This window comes from Ammospiza caudacuta, chromosome 6, assembly GCF_027887145.1.
Source record: "Ammospiza caudacuta isolate bAmmCau1 chromosome 6, bAmmCau1.pri, whole genome shotgun sequence".
Classification (NCBI taxonomy): domain Eukaryota; kingdom Metazoa; phylum Chordata; class Aves; order Passeriformes; family Passerellidae; genus Ammospiza; species Ammospiza caudacuta.
The window spans coordinates 50980512-50995945 of NC_080598.1; the positions used below are offsets into that span (position 1 = coordinate 50980512).

At 41.7% G+C, this 15434-nt stretch overlaps 1 protein-coding gene across 1 annotated transcript; it reads right to left on the reverse strand.

Moving 5' to 3' along the window:
- Positions 1 to 5726: 5726 nt before the first annotated feature.
- Positions 5727 to 14439, reverse strand: LOC131559353 (alpha-1-antitrypsin-like). The gene is made up of 6 exons (XM_058807682.1): positions 14373 to 14439; positions 12994 to 13026; positions 10709 to 11350; positions 9791 to 10061; positions 9104 to 9248; positions 5727 to 7395 (listed from the first exon to the last, which is right to left on the reverse strand). Exons 1-6 carry the CDS (start codon positions 14437 to 14439, stop codon positions 7186 to 7188), a joined length of 1368 nt encoding a protein of 455 aa, XP_058663665.1. The 3' UTR covers positions 5727 to 7185.
- Between the last annotated feature and the right edge of the window lie 995 nt (positions 14440 to 15434).

Genomic DNA, 15434 nt, shown 5'->3' on the forward strand with positions numbered 1-15434 from the left:
AATTTTTTCTGGGTTTTATAGCATGTAATTCCAAAGGGCCTTCTATTCCTCCTACATTTCATTTCTGTAAGATAAACAAAAGATTTACTATGTCTATGGGATTTCACCACCCAGGCAGGCAGCCACTCAGTGCTTATGAGGCTAACTATAATATTTACATAGTTTGGTCTTCATTTGGGCTCTAACTGATATTTTGCCATGATCCTGGGTAATTTTATAATGAAATTCTTTGTTCATGAGACCTTTGAGAAACAGCGGAAAATGAAGTTAAACGAAGAAAGAGAGGAATCATTAGGAAATATTCAATGAACCTCTGTTTAACCAGGTTTGTTTTAGGGTTTTCTTGACCACAGAAATCTTATTTCTGCAATGGCTTATTTATCCTGTAACCAGATGGTTGGGTTCACCAAGCAGTACTCATAATTACTGGTGCTCTGAAAGTTTTACTAGCTAATAATACTTCTGGTGACAGGCATGGAAAGTGATTTTCTATAAGTCTGCAGTTTTAGGAAAGCAAGTTTTCTAAATTGCTTTTCTGGTTGTTTCTGTAATTTTGCTGAGGCCCTTGCATGAGTTTCAGATCAGTTCCAGATCAAGCTGTCTCATTTTTGGAAACCTGTAGAAACTAATAAAGCCTCTCTTTTTTTTGGCACAACAGAGAATTCTTCCCCTGAATCCTTACAACATGTGGTTCAGTGGCTGAGTCAGACAGTTGGCTCATGTTTAGCTTTTATCTAATTTACTTTCCTTCTGTAATACCACAGGGAGTGCAAGAGATAGGGATGTAGATGGGAAAGTGACAGCTCTCAGAATTTTATTTAAGATAAGTGGTTGGGTTTTTTTAGTTTGGAATTGTTGATATCATCCAACTAATTTAAAAGTTATGAGAGGACATTTACACAACCCACTTCCCACCTACAACCCTTACAGGCTACTAGAAATTCTCACACCAAACAGTCTGCAAGATGGGAAATTAAATTGTTCAAAATTGATGCTGTCAGAGAGAAGGAATCCTGATACTGCTTTCTCACTTTCACATCTATATGCACATGTGGGCCTCAGCAAGGAAATCTGCATCTCAATCTTGAACCAAAGCCATCTGCTCTTTCAGGGACTTGGTTCTTCCATATGAACTGCTCTATTAGGGTCAGCTTGACCCCTTTCTGGATTTCCAGAACACTTCCACAGCACTTCAGATATTGATTTTTCAGGTCTGAAGGTGAATGTGCAGGGTTGCAGAGGGTCCCTCACAGAACAGAAGAGATAGTGCTCAGTTTTGTGCATTTCAATAAGAGTTGAACAAAGGGTAGTGTAAATGCACTGTATATGAGTGAATGCCACAGACCCTGCAGAGATTTGGAAGAACAGCTGTATTCCTAAATTAGACAGAAGTTGTGATTTTCTGTTTCCTTTTTCAGTGCCATACTTAAATGCTAAAGTCAATTCTACCTGCAGTACACACAATCAATTCAGCTGGCTACAGCTCCCATTGACATCCACACAGCATGTGGGCAAAATTTTGATATAAATGTGATGTACTTGCCTAATGACTCACAGATTTACAAATGAGGACTAACAATTTTCATGGAAAATATTACCAGAGCTAGCAAGACTTAACAGTCTTAGAAGACTAAAAACCTGATGTGCCCCTTTAGTACTGCCTGTACTGGCACATCTTCAAAGAAATATAGCTGGCAAGAACATCCACGTGATTGTGCATGTAATTGATATTGGCTAAGCTAGCAGTTCTCCCAAAGGCTCATGAGAAATTCTTTGCTTGAATCCTCAGTCATCAAGGAGCTCCAGATCCTGAGATCCCCAGATGCATTTCCTTCCTTGCAAGGCAGTTGCAAAAGTGATACTTCAGTAAACTGAAAGGCATTTTTAATTTTTTAATGTATGATTTTATGTTAGCCAAGGGCAAATTGTGGTGGTTTTCCTTCAGACTTTTTCTGATTTGGTGGCTATTTATGGTTCTTATATCAATACGTGCATTTCAGACAAATCACGACAGTTCACAATAACTTTATAACTTTGAAGTGCAATATGTTACCTTTCAAATATGACAGCTTGCTGCCTACAACATTCCCTATTGCTTCTCAAAAGCCTTAATTTTGCTGAATGTCAGGTCAAACTGTTCAGAAATACAAAATAAAAGCACTGCACAGATAATCTCCATCTCCACTTAGGGATGATTGTGAGGGGTTTTAGGTCAGAAGTCCTGTGATTTCAGCTACAGTACTGCTGTCTCTAAACACTTCAGAAATGCATTTTTTCTCAAGGAGGGCATTGACACCAAAAAACATCAGAGACAGGTGACTAATGAAGGCACAGAGAGACCTGTCTGTGCAAAATGGAGGTCAAACATTGCAAAGTCAATACAGTCTAGTTTTACCCCTCATTGTGCATCCTGTATGCCCAATATTCCTGGATGCCCAGTATTCCAGTATGGTTGGGGTAGATGCTACTTTTTTAGTTAACAAGGGAAGTCGTCAAGCATCAAAATGCATATCACTGAGATTTTAACCAGTTACCTTTAGGTGTTATGCTGTTGGAGGTTGAGGTGAGGCTATTTATCCCTGTTAACACCAGGCCGCAACATGTGGACAGCCCACTCAATGTGCTGGCACCACAATTTCTCTCCTGTGGGTCAGTGTATCTGAAGTATGGCATTGGTATGTTGAAATGTGGCCAAGGGTTCCTTGTACTCTTCAGAGAGATTTTACTCTCCCACTTCTCTTCTTTCCATGTTGCTCTTGAAAATGTGAAGTTTCTCAGTCTGCTGGAGTTACCTTGACTCAGGGTGATAGGTTTTCCTCTTGGTAGCATTTGAGTTTCAGCCAGAGCTGATTCAGGATATCTACAGCTGGGCCAATGTGCTGCCTTTGGTTTTAAGACAGAATTTCTTGAACATCTGTAAAGCTTTCACTTTTTCTGATAATTCATCATGTTCTTGCTATATTCCCCCTAGCTCCACTATGGAGCTAAAATAACTGAGCAAATCAGCTCAACATTCCTGTTCTCTTCCAACTCTTTAAGGTCCTTTCCAAAATCCATCTAAGTTTCCAACAAAGTCTTTGAACTTAAGTGCTTATTTGAGAAATCACTAGTCTGCCTTTTAAAACTTTTTTTTAAATGTTTTTATTTGCAGTTGCAGGGAAGTTACAAAAGCATAGCTTGGAACTATCCTCTCAGCTGAAATAATTTTTCCACCCTCAAAATAAAGCATTTAACCCATTAGATACCAAGTGATCTTGCACTATTTTCCGTAAGAAAATCTCACAGTTCTAATAAGAGGATAATTAAGGCTTTTTAGAAATGCTTTTATTTCTTTTATCTAGTATTTACTAGTAAATAATAAAACTAGAGTTGTTCTTGGGTTTCATTTTGCAGAATTGGGCAGAGGGGAAGGAAAGAAATGAGGCAATATGAACAGTTTCCTGTTTACTTTCTTTCTTGCCTTCCCTTTAACATGTCTTAAGTAGTGCACAGTTAACTGCTCCCTAAAACCTCCCAAAGGAGGGGAGCAATGACTGAGCAAGTTGTATTAGTAGCTCTGGATGAAGACTCTTGTAGCTTGGCAGCCCTGTGCAAAGCTCAAATCCTTGGCTTGTCTCCAGCAGCAGACGTTTGCCCCTTCAAGCAATGCTGAAATGATTTCATTTTCCCGAGAGAGAAAATGCATTAGACAGGTATGGCTGACTCAGATTTTCCAAGGAGCATTGCTAGTTTTCTTTCTTTAAAATCTGGAGATGGGGGGATACCAGGGGATGATTGTAGAGAAAATATTTTGCATTAAGCAAGCCTAGGTCTGTGTGAATAGGTTGGCTAGAGGTTGGGTTTTTTTTTTTCCCCACAGGACTGTGGAAAGATCTGTGCTTGCTCACATGAAAGGCTTTATTATCTCTCACTGCAACAATGCTCACTATGGTTTTGTCTCCACCACATGACCTGCCAGGGCTCTCCTAAACCCAACCACATTGCAGAAGCATTTAGCAGCTCTGACCCAGCCTAGCCAGAAGCTCAGGGCCTTCAGCAGTGTCAGGGAGAGCCCCAGGCCCCTTCAGTGGAGTCTTTGATTTGATTCCAGCTCCTCCTAAGGAGGAGGGCAGAGCTGAGGCTGGAGAAGTGCCCTCCAGCTGTTGATGCTGAGGGGACACTGTGAAGGAGCTCCTGGCAGTTCAATAGCACCATCAAAGTGTTCTACCCATCCATTAAATGTCATTGCCTGTTGTGAACCCCAGCTGAGGACTGGGTTCTGTGTATCTGGTGGTTGTGCAGAGGTGCTGGCAGAGAGGGCTGCAGGGCAGCCTCTGTGAGGAGAGGTCAGGGCTGTCCTGTGCTGGACATGACCAGTCCAGCCCATTCCAGAGGGCTCCAACAGACCCACCACACAACGCAGCTGAGCCCTGCAGCCAAGACGGTGGCACCTCTGGGGAATGCATTTGAGAAAAAGGAAAACACATTAAAATAACAAGTGAGAGAAGCAGCCCCACGGACATCCAGATCAATGCAGGAGAAGGGGCAGGAGGTGCTCCAGACTCTGGAGCAGAGATTGCCCTGCAGCCCCTGGAGAAGGCCCTGGTGAGGCAGCTGTGCCCCTAGGGCAGCCCATGGAGGACTGTGGTGGAGCAGAAGCCCACGCTGCCTGAGGACTCCATGCCAGAGCAAGTGGATGTGGCCGAGAAGAAGTTGCAGCTTGTGGAGATCTTGCCTGGAGCAGGGTCCTGGCAGGACCTGCAACCTCATGGAGAGAAGACCACACTGTGAGACATAAAGTTTAAGGAATGTAGAGATTTTAGAGCAGCTAAGATTTTAGTTAGCGATAAGCTTTATTTGACTTAATTAAAATAAATGGGTAGGCCTTGATGTATTTACAAGTTTGTAGTTAACTAATAATTGATTGCTTGTCAGCGCAATGTTTGGTTAGCTGGGTTTATAATGAAGAATATAGAGACTGGTAAATAGCTTTTAGGAACATAAGACAATTGCAGGCCTCCTCTGTTCTGAAACCAATTGAATACCAGGAATGGGAGTTCTACCAAGGGTTCATTTGTCATATTTACATTGAAAAGGTACAAAGGTCAGAATGAGGAAGACTTCATTTACTTCCTCATTTTGGGACCCCTCCCCATGAAAGGGACCACTGACCCATTTCAGGGAACACACTATGCATGCTTATGAGCTTTTGAACTAATTACCATATGAAGCAGGGAAAGGGATGTACCAAAGTTATGAATATGTGTTTGTATTTTGGGTATTCAATTCTTGTATAGATAAAAGGGCTCTGTTATCACCTGTAAATTGTGGTGTGTATTTGGGAGCTATCCTGCATACTGCCTGGTGTCACAATAAACATATGCTAACTTTAAACTGTTGTAGAGTTTTTGTCCATCACAGCTGGATATCAGTACTAGATCAATATCCATATTTTCTTGATAAATCATCCTGTGCTGGACATGACCAGTCCAGCCCATTCCAGAGGGCTCCAACAGACCCACCACACAGCGCAGCTGAGCCCTGCAGCCAAGACGGTGGCACCTCTGGGGAATGCATTTGAGAAAAAGGAAAACACATTAAAATAACAAGTGAGAGAAGCAGCCCCACAGACATCCAGATCAATGCAGGAGAAGGGGCAGGAGGTGCTCCAGACTCTGGAGCAGAGATTGCCCTGCAGCCCCTGGAGAAGGCTCTGGTGAGGCAGCTGTGCCCCTAGGGCAGCCCATGGAGGACTGTGGTGGAGCAGAAGCCCACGCTGCCTGAGGACTCCATGCCAGAGCAAGTGGATGTGGCCGAGAAGAAGTTGCAGCTTGTGGAGAGCTTGCCCTGGAGCAGGGTCCTGGCAGGACCTGCAACCTCATGGAGAGAAGAACTCAGTGGAGCAGTCTGTTCCTGATGGATTGGATCCTGCAGGAAAGACCCATGCCAGAGCAGTTGCTGAAGCACTGTCAACTGTCATCATGCTGGAGCAGAGGAAGATCAGGAATAGGAAGGAGTGGCAGAGATGAAGCATTATAAATTGACCTCAACTCCTCTGGCCCTTTGTCTGCTCTCCTGCACCACTCAGAGAGACGAGTAGAGGAGTTAGGAGTGAAATTGAGCTTGGGAGAAGGAAGGGGTTGGGGGGGAAGGTGTTTCCAACTCTGTCTTTACTACTATCCTACTCTATTTTTATTTGCCAGTTAATTAAATTAATCTGCTACAGCACGACTTGCCCTTCACATGGTGCTGTTGGTAGTGTTGGCTTCTGCCCACTCAGTACTCAGGAAGGTGCCCAAGTCACCTTTCTGCAGCTTGAACATCAGCTTAATGAAGAGAATCCTCTTGGAGGCACTCGGCAGCCTGAGCTTGCTGAAGCAAGTAAAGCTCAATATGATCAACTGGCATGTGGACAGCAGAGACATGACCTCCAGATGCAGTCCCCAGTTTCTGGAACCAGAGGATGGCTTTTGCCACATCTGGTTCTCCTAGGGATCCCATGCTTTACTGTGCATGCACAAGACCATTAAAGATGATAATTTGTGCAATGATGTGCAGCTTTCACTGACACAAAGGTAAATCCTTGCCTTGCCAGAAATGTTGGGCCCCTTATTCTGGAGCAAGCAGTGAGGAGTGCAGAAGGGAGCAAGGTGTGAACCTGGTAGAAGGCAGCTGTCAAGCTAGAAGGAAAAGGATTATTCTTCACCAAGGAGCATCCACGATCTAGGAGAGGAAAGGCATAAAAGCTCTATGTCTCTGTTACCATTGCCATGGAAGGACTTCAAAGAGGAAGGAGACTTCTGGGATTCATGGTGGAATGAGAGGGAGAGAGAGCAGGGTTCCCCAGCTGAAAAGGATAGAGGTTTGTGAGGTGAGGACAGGAAAAGGAAGACACAGGAAGTTTCTCAGCCCACAGCAGGAAGTTGTATCTGCATGCCAAAAACCCTGATACCATGATAATTACACAGAAAATGTGAATCTGTTCAAGGTCCCATGGCTGCGTACCTGGGCTCAGTAATTTTGTAAAAATAATTTTCACGCCCGAATGTCTGTTTTAAAGTAAACAAGAACTTGACAGAAGATTTTTTTTTTTTTGTTTTTGTTAATTATGGGTCAGATCAGATCTATCTAGTCCTACTTTGCTAAGAAATTCCTGGGATGTGCACAAGCTCTCCTCTCTGCAGTGGTGAGTTTAAGTGCTCTGGCCTAGTCTTCCTTAGCTGTTGGGTTGACAATTTTCCCCAGGAAGAGCAGGCCATCAGTGGTTTTGTCAATAATCATCATCAGGAAGGGGCTGTTGAAGGTGATGTGAGGAGGAGGAGTAAATGGTGCACTTGTAAACTTGAATCCTAACAGAGTCACTGCAGCAGCCTCTGTGCCATTCTCTCTGACATCCACCGTGGCCATGTGAATTGCCTGCAAGGAAAGAGATATTATAATCTAGGCACAGAAGAGAGAGGAGCAGCTAGGGGAAAATTTGCTTGCTTAAACATTGGGAGAAGGTAGTTCTTAAAAGAAAAAACAGAATGAATGTAGAATTTGTGTGAAAGAAATACTAGTGTCCAGGCTTTCCACAACAAGCAAAGTTTGCTCTGAGTTCAGGAAAAGTTTTCTTCAACAGTCAGAGTCAAACTTGCCTGCTATCAGAGACTGAGCAACATAGAGGATATTCATTATTCTTTTGTTTCTCAGAGTAAGATTTTGTCCTTAATACTGAACACAAAAGAAGAAATTTTCATTTTGCTCAGTTTCTGTGTAAGCAAAATAGTTCTCTCTGCAATAATAATAGTGACAAGCTTTATAGAGTGTCTTTCTGCAATACAGCCCACGGATAAGGTTTTTCAGGACTTTCTGTGTTAGGTGTAGCAAATTCATGTTTAGAAATTCACATGAGCTATTTCACTGATTTTGGATAGCCCTCTATTTTCTTCCTTCATTATCTCCAATGCATCTATAATTTTCTCTCATGAGTCTCTGCTTACCCTTCACCAATTTACCTGGCTTTCCAGGCATCAATCCCATATCTACAATCCAGGTATTTCCATATGACATAGGGAGGAATGTGAGGAATCACGAATAATATATGATGGAAGGACCTCTAGAGGCTGTTGAATGCCACCAACCCTCCTGCACTGTGTCATTCTGACACCAGATGAGGTTACTCAGGATTTAATCCAGTCAGGATTTGCATATTTCAAAGGACAGAAATTTCATAAGTAACCCATACTAGGTTTTGATCACCCTCATGGTGAATTTTTTTACATAAACCCCAATCCAAATATTCCATTTTCAATCTTTTTGGTGTTGTCCCTTGTTGTATCACAGTTCATCTGCAGAAAGAGTCTGTGTCCATCTTGTCTCTCCCTTTCTAATAAATATCTGTAGGCAGTGCTAAGAACCCCCTGCTCACCCTCCCTTCTCCTGGCTGGCAGCTCTGGCTCTCCCAGCCTCTCCTCATCCATCAGTGCTCCAGCCACACGGCCATCCTGCTCACCCTCCTCTGGACTCACTCTGCCCCAGGGTGTCCATGTGTCCCTTGGATTTGGGAGCCCCAAACTGGATGTGTTGAACTCCAGAGGTAGTCTCACAAGAGAAGGATCGAGGGAAGGCTCCCCTCCCTCATGACACAAGGCATATACTCCTTGGGACATTAGAGAAATCATTCTGTTTGTCTGTTTTCTCATTTCTTGCTTGTGAAATAGGGCTATCCCTGTCCCACAAGTCTCTTGTCCATATAAATTCTGAAGTGCTCAGACAATGTAATAATGAAAGGTTTATACATAGTATAAGAATGATTATTCCCAGACTCATGTCATAACTATGATTCTTGCCATGCATTACTTCTTTAGCACCAGCTTTTTGTGAAATTATTCCTGCTATGCTTTCCAGTTGTTTTCCTCTTCAGAGACCTTCAGCTAAGCCTGTAGAATCACTGTGCACTAAACAATTTAATATTAAACTGTAGGAACAGCAGCCATTTGAGGCCTAACCTTTTCCTTCCTTTATTACCATCATTAAACAAAGTCTACACTCCAGGGGCAGGATCAGCCTATTTGCAGGATTAAACCTGCTTTCAAACAAAGCAGAAAAATCTCTTGATTACCGTCCCTGCTTGCATACTTACTTTGGAAACCTTCAGAAGATCTTTTGCCACTCCAGAGAGATCAGCCTGATCACTGAACACCTCTGTCACACCCATTTTCTCAAACAGGCTCTTAACATCATAGGAGCCAGAGATAGAGAATTTTGGAAGATCCAAGTAGATTTCTCTTTTCAAAAAATAAATAAAAATATGGGTTTGTTAATGAAAGATTCCTTGAAGCAGTATCTATTGTAGGTATATATGCATCCCAAATACCCATGGAGCTAAGGCTTGTCTTTCAAAGATAGTGATAAATCTCATGTTAGAGAAGCAGAAACTGAGGTACCTGTGCCCCCAGCCATGGGCTGATCCATGTTGCAGGGGTAGTGATGGTTTATGAAAGTGACTGACTGGAAAGTATCATCCAGACTGGAGAAAAAGAAATAGTATTTCCTTTTTAACTGGATTCCTGCAACTGAAGGCAGGTTCCTGAGGGCAATCTACCTGTGTACAGGATCCTCACAGCTGGGAGCTGTGACGGGGGGAGCTGAGAAGAGTCCCCTTTGGTGTGAAATCCCATGATAGCTTGTCTGAGTTAAAAAAGTTGAGTAGTGCTTGTTCCTCAGAGCTGTACTTAGCAACTCATCATGGTATCCTAAGCTTTACCTTTCCTGGATGAGTAGCTTTAGCCTATTCAGTAATTCAACAAAGCCACAATTAAAATATTACCTTTCTTCAAGTGCTCTCAACCAATTAGACACAGTTTCTTTTAGCAGAGCATCTTCCACCTGTTTCATTGTGTCTTTATCGGGCAGAACAAACAATGCAGTAACATTTCCTTTGTATGGCATTTCTACTACCCAGCATGACAACTTCTCATCCCTGTGGACTTTAAAGTCATCATTTTGATGCATCATTTTGACCTTAACCGAATTCTTGGCATCCAAGAAGAAGTCATCATCTTTTGTGATTAAACTGTCAAAAGGTCTTTCCCAGGAGCCTTTGAAAACAAGAATGAGTATAGAATTGAAAAAAACAGAGGGACTAATAAAGGCATGTCACATTAATTGATGCTTAAAACAATATACATGAACTGTAGAGACAACAACAAGCCTATCTCAATTTAAATATGCTTGTTGCCTGGCCATGGAAAGAAACTCCACCTCTTTTTAACAGGTTTAATAAAAATCCCACAAGAAAAGTATTAAGTTCAAGCTTGGAGTGGAAAAGAGATGCATCTTTGCCTGATGAGATAATGGTAAATCTTTCACAGACCCCAACTATACAAGATTGAGGCTTATTCCTTTCATGCAAGTGTCATCTGTGTTTGACCATGTCCTGCACAGCAAATACCTGTGCCTTTCAACAAATGATCATAAATTCTGAATTTCTTCAGCTAAGAACCTGCTTTTAAATTTGCATGCCATTGATCAGTACATCTGCTGGTTCTGTTATTTTTTCATTTTTTAAAATTTTCTCATATAGAAAATGATTCTTCATACCTTCCAAATATTTTCCTGTGTAATTTAAAACCAGACAGACATGTTTTAAATTAGATTATAAGATATGTTCACAATGTGAAAAAGTTTTGTTTCATAGAACTTCCAGAGCTTATTTGTATAGCTGCGACCCATGCCTGTGACTCACCTCTAAAGAAAATGTAGTTAATGAGAATCATCACGGTTTCTGAATCAAGGCCCTTTACTAAATCAACAAATTTGCCATGTGTTTTTGTTTCCACATACGTATTGATTTCCTTTATAGCCTGTGGAAGATTCTGGAAGTTACTAGATACAGGTTCAGCATAGTAAAAATTGGTGACACGGTCTAAAAAGTTTTGAAGCAATTTGACTTTGTTATCTATGAACAGGGCATTGCCCATGTTCAGCTGGTCTTCTCGGTGAGGGTCGTTCAGCAGCTGGAGGATGCGCTGAAATCCCTCGTGAATCTCCTGCTCCTCCATCTGTGTCAGATTGAAGCCAAGGCCTTTCTGCAGCTCTCTGAGCGTGTTTGATCTGGCCCCCAGGGTGAGCATTGCAAAGGCAGTGGAGATACTCAGAGGAGAGAAGAAAATGTTCCTGTTGCCCGACTCATCTCTGATCTGCTTGTAAAGCTTAAATGCAAAGTCAGCATTGCTGGGGGCTAGCTTGACATGAGGCAAGTTTTCATGATCAGCCTGGGACTGCTCTTCTGGGCCTGGTACTTGTTGTACCTGCTGTTGACCCTGTACTTGAAGTCCAAGAAGCAGCAAACACAAATACAGTGCAGACTTCATTGTCCTGAACAGTTCTGTTAAGAAAGAAGAGAGCAACTTTTAGATCTAAAGAAGTTTTTCTTTACTGGATGAAAAAGATTTTAAATTCTACATACTGATTTTCAGATGTCAGTCAATACAACTACTATTCTTTTTGTAAATGCTGCTATATTTGGCCTACAGTTTATTTCTAGTCAGTTCTTCTTATTTGTGACCAAGGAAAAAGGAAATAAGACAATAATGTGGTATTAGCAGGGAAGAATCAGCTTCCCTGAGGTGTTGTGTGTGAAATAGTTCTTGTTTCTGACCAGCATGGCCTCAGTGGATTCCTAAGTGCCTTGGGGCACAAGGCTGAGTTAATGCATTTGCACCCATCTATCTGGTGAGTACTTTGGCAGAGGGACCAACTTTTGCTGATACGTTTCTGTGGTACATATGGTCTTGTAATGACTTTGGATTTCAAGCATTGCAGAGATAGCTATAGCAGTGTGTAAAATCCACCTAAATGCACATCCATTAAACTGTTTATATAATTCTGCCTCTCATATAACCTCTCTGACCCAAGACCTATATTATTTCAAGATTTTACCTTTAGTGTTTCAGCAAACTGAGGCTAAATCGAGAAAGGTTTTGGACACTCTATTTTGTACATAAGCCATCCATAAAGTTGCAAAGCTCAAGACTAAAGAGCTCAGGAAAAGCTACAGTGGAATCTGCCTTGTATTACATTGTATATGTAATTTGACAACCTTTCCTTTTCCTTCAACTGACATAAGCAAATTCTACATAACCCCACAGTCTCTCTTCTGTCTTTTTGGGGGAAGAATCCTGTGACATATTGGAGAAGAATACTCTCCATATAGTGGCTCATCTAAATTATCCCAAATGGCAGAAACTCAAACCCATAAAGCAAGCAGTGGCCCTGAGGGAGAGAGAGATGGTCTGAATACTGCTCATAGGAGCTGTATACTTATCCTGGAGAATGAGATTCTGCCCAGAATCTGCCTCAGGCTGTGTGTCTATGCCAGGTTAAGGTCTTGCACCAGAGTTATTATGGGGATTTGTCATTTCCAGGTTGCCCCTTTTCTGGATGTCCGTTATGGAAAAGTGGAGATATAAGCTGTTGAAGTGCTGAGTGTGGGAGCTATGCTCAGCATGTCTAAAATGCTGGGTATAAACACTGACTCAGGAAAAAAAAAGGCATTCTAGCTCTTGATAATTCATTTTGTTCTGGTAACAATTAATTTCATAATTTCCCAGATCTGCCTTTGAGAGAGACTGATTTCTGTTGCAGGCCACTTGACTGCAAGTAGCCCGGTCTTTAAGCACATTAGACAGAAATGAAGCTGCTCACATTAGCCCTGCATCAGCCTGGAATAGCTGGGACATTGAGATTTCAACTAAATTTATTCCTCTGGGAGCAGAGACAAGGTTTTTTTCTTCATGTAGGTACTGATTGTTGGATATTCATTTTGGACTTCAAATCCCTGTCATTCTGTCACTATAGCTAGGAGCTGGATCACGGAATGAATTATGCTTCAAACATTCAGAAAATGCTTCCAGAAGCTAAAGTAATTTCCATTTACTGTACAAAACAAATCAATCTCAGCAGTAAATAGCAGGGATTACACAGAGCATAAATTCAAAGACTTCTAAGAAAGCATAGTATGGTACTTACTGTGCTGGACTTTTCTTTCACAGTGCTTCTTCCCTCATTCATTTGCTTTCTAGTATTTAAGTTAACGTCCACTGGTAAAGATTAAACAGGGCAAATAAGAGTTATTTGCAAAGCAAAGAGTAAGTAAATGATTTTTTTGTGGATATCAAATATTTAAAGTCTTTTTCCCATCACACAGCCAGAATGATGCCAGCACCTCTCACCTTTCTGAAGGGAGAGAAAGACCAGAGACTTTGCTACTCTTGGCTCAAGCTCAACTGTACATGAAAAACTTTACCAGTAACTGTGGTTAATCAGTTCCTGAAAACAGAACATGAGAAGATCTGGAAAGCTAATAAAAGGCCAAGAACATGGATTCCCTGTCTCACTGAACTTTGTGCACTGGATACCCTGATACAACAATGCCAGCTAATTGAGTACCCAAGGCAGCAGCAAGTTTGTTGAGGTACAGCTCTGCCCTGCCCTAAATGGCATCATTTAATGGCCTCAGAACACTGGTTAGCTTCTTGAGGGACCATTAATGAGTATTTTAGAAACTAGTAAAGTGAAAAGCAAAACATAGCATAGCTAGAAAAATAACTGAAATAAGAAAACAAATGAAAGAATGAAATGGGCAAAGTTTTCCACAGCAAAATGTTAACTGAAGACAAGAGAGAAGACCTTAGCTCCTTGTGCACAGGAGAATCATGAATTACATACATATCATACTATCTTACACTAGGATCCCTCTGAGAGGAAGCTGAAACAGGCACAATTAAACTATTTAGAAGGTTATATAAGGATGAGGTGCATGGCACTTATCCTAATTAGCAATGACTAATTATTTCCATTGAATGTACATGGTTTTGCCCCAGGTAAACCTACAATTTATCTACACACAGGAATCAACCATCATTGTTATTGCTATGTAACTGCTCTCTTACAAGACAGAGGCAGGGTTGGTGAGCATATATTCCTACAGAGAAGTTTTTTTTTTCCATGATATGTGCAAGTACCCAGAAAGTTTATTGCCGTATTATGTAAAATGACTGAGTCTCAGGAGCAGCAAGTATGCTGTTGCTTAACTCTAGCAAAGCCAAGATATTTCTCTCAAGCCTAGGCCTGCCTGCATAGATAGCATTAATCTTTCAGCCCAGTCCTAATGCTTGGCTAGCCTTCTGAAGGATGCCACTGTTTCTTGAGAAGGATTTCTGGGAACAGCAAAGGTGCTGCAGTGATTCCTCTCCTTTCTCCCAGGAGATGCAGCAGCACTCAGCATGTCAGGGCGAGAGTGGAAAGTTGCTTCTGTCCCTGCTCACAACTCCTAACACCAGATCCTCTGAGCCTGGCCCAAGTGTCTTCCTAGACAAGGTTAAGACCAGCAGTTACAGCAGACCCACAGATGGCCATTTTCAAAGAATCAGCTTCCAGCAGTTCCAGGCAGATCAGCGTGGGTAATGCATCCATCAGTCACACCCAGTCCTTTGGAAATCTGCCTTGGATGCTAGGTGCCAGAAATAGAGACTCAGATAATATATGTTGCTTCTGTTGAAGGCAATGGAAAATGAGGGTGAATTGCCACACATAGGTATCACCTGCATGTCAGCCAGGAAAAACACAGGAGGAGAAAGCAGTTTGTTACTTGGCTGCACATTGCTGTTGTTGAAAATGGCTGTGTCCCCAGAATACGGTGATATGCAAGGCCAAACTAGAAATTTTGAGTAGTTTTGCAAAAGGAGAGCTATCCAGGGGAATTGCACAGAAGAGAGCTTGGAGTTCCTGGATGCTTTCAGCTAGGTGGTGGCTGGGACAGGGAGACTCTTTCTCTTGGAACCAGGGGAGTTATAAAAAGGACTGACAAACATGCTTCTCCTATTGGCCTGATGATGGTCTATAGGGAAGGAATTAAGGAATAATTTCATTATCTCTCTCTCTGCTCTCTCTGACTCTGCTCAGTTATGCAATGTGTCTTGGTTCCTCCTTTTCCAACTTTTCTCCTTCTAGGAGCAGTTTCATTCCTTATCATTTACTTATTTCTGTTGCTGCTTGGTCATCAGACTATCATATTTAAGTTTCTGCATTGTCATCTGATTATTATATCCTGGCTTTGCATGTTATATTTGAGGGCTTTCCAGGGCAAAGGATTTCTGACTGTAAAAACAAATTTCAGTGAGATAAATATGTACATTGCATCAGAAGTCATTATGCAGCCATTTCTTGTTTCCCTATAAAGAAGTATCATTCAAGGTATGTCTACAAAAGTTCATCTAAATTGACTTCTTGACATATGTAACACCATTAAAATCTGGAGATTGGTGTCATTGCAAAACTGGTATAAGTAGAATAAAAATAACCCCTTTCAGTAAAAATTTTATCTTTTTCTGTAGAGGGCATCCCAAATTACTTTCCATGTCATAAAAGTACGTGGGTGCCTCACAGCCTGTGACTTGATGTAGTTTTGA

Excerpts from the sequence above, each read along its gene's own strand:
- LOC131559353 (XM_058807682.1), bottom strand. The coding sequence starts at position 14,439 with ATGGATGCATTACCCACGCTGATCTGCCTGGAACTGCTGGAAGCTGAT. Across the intron at positions 10,062-10,708 it reads TAACTACATTTTCTTTAGAG|GCTCCTGGGAAAGACCTTTT; the intron begins GTGAGTCACAGG and ends TTGTTTTCAAAG. Across the intron at positions 7,396-9,103 it reads ATCTTCTGAAGGTTTCCAAA|GCAATTCACATGGCCACGGT; the intron begins GTAAGTATGCAA and ends CTTTCCTTGCAG.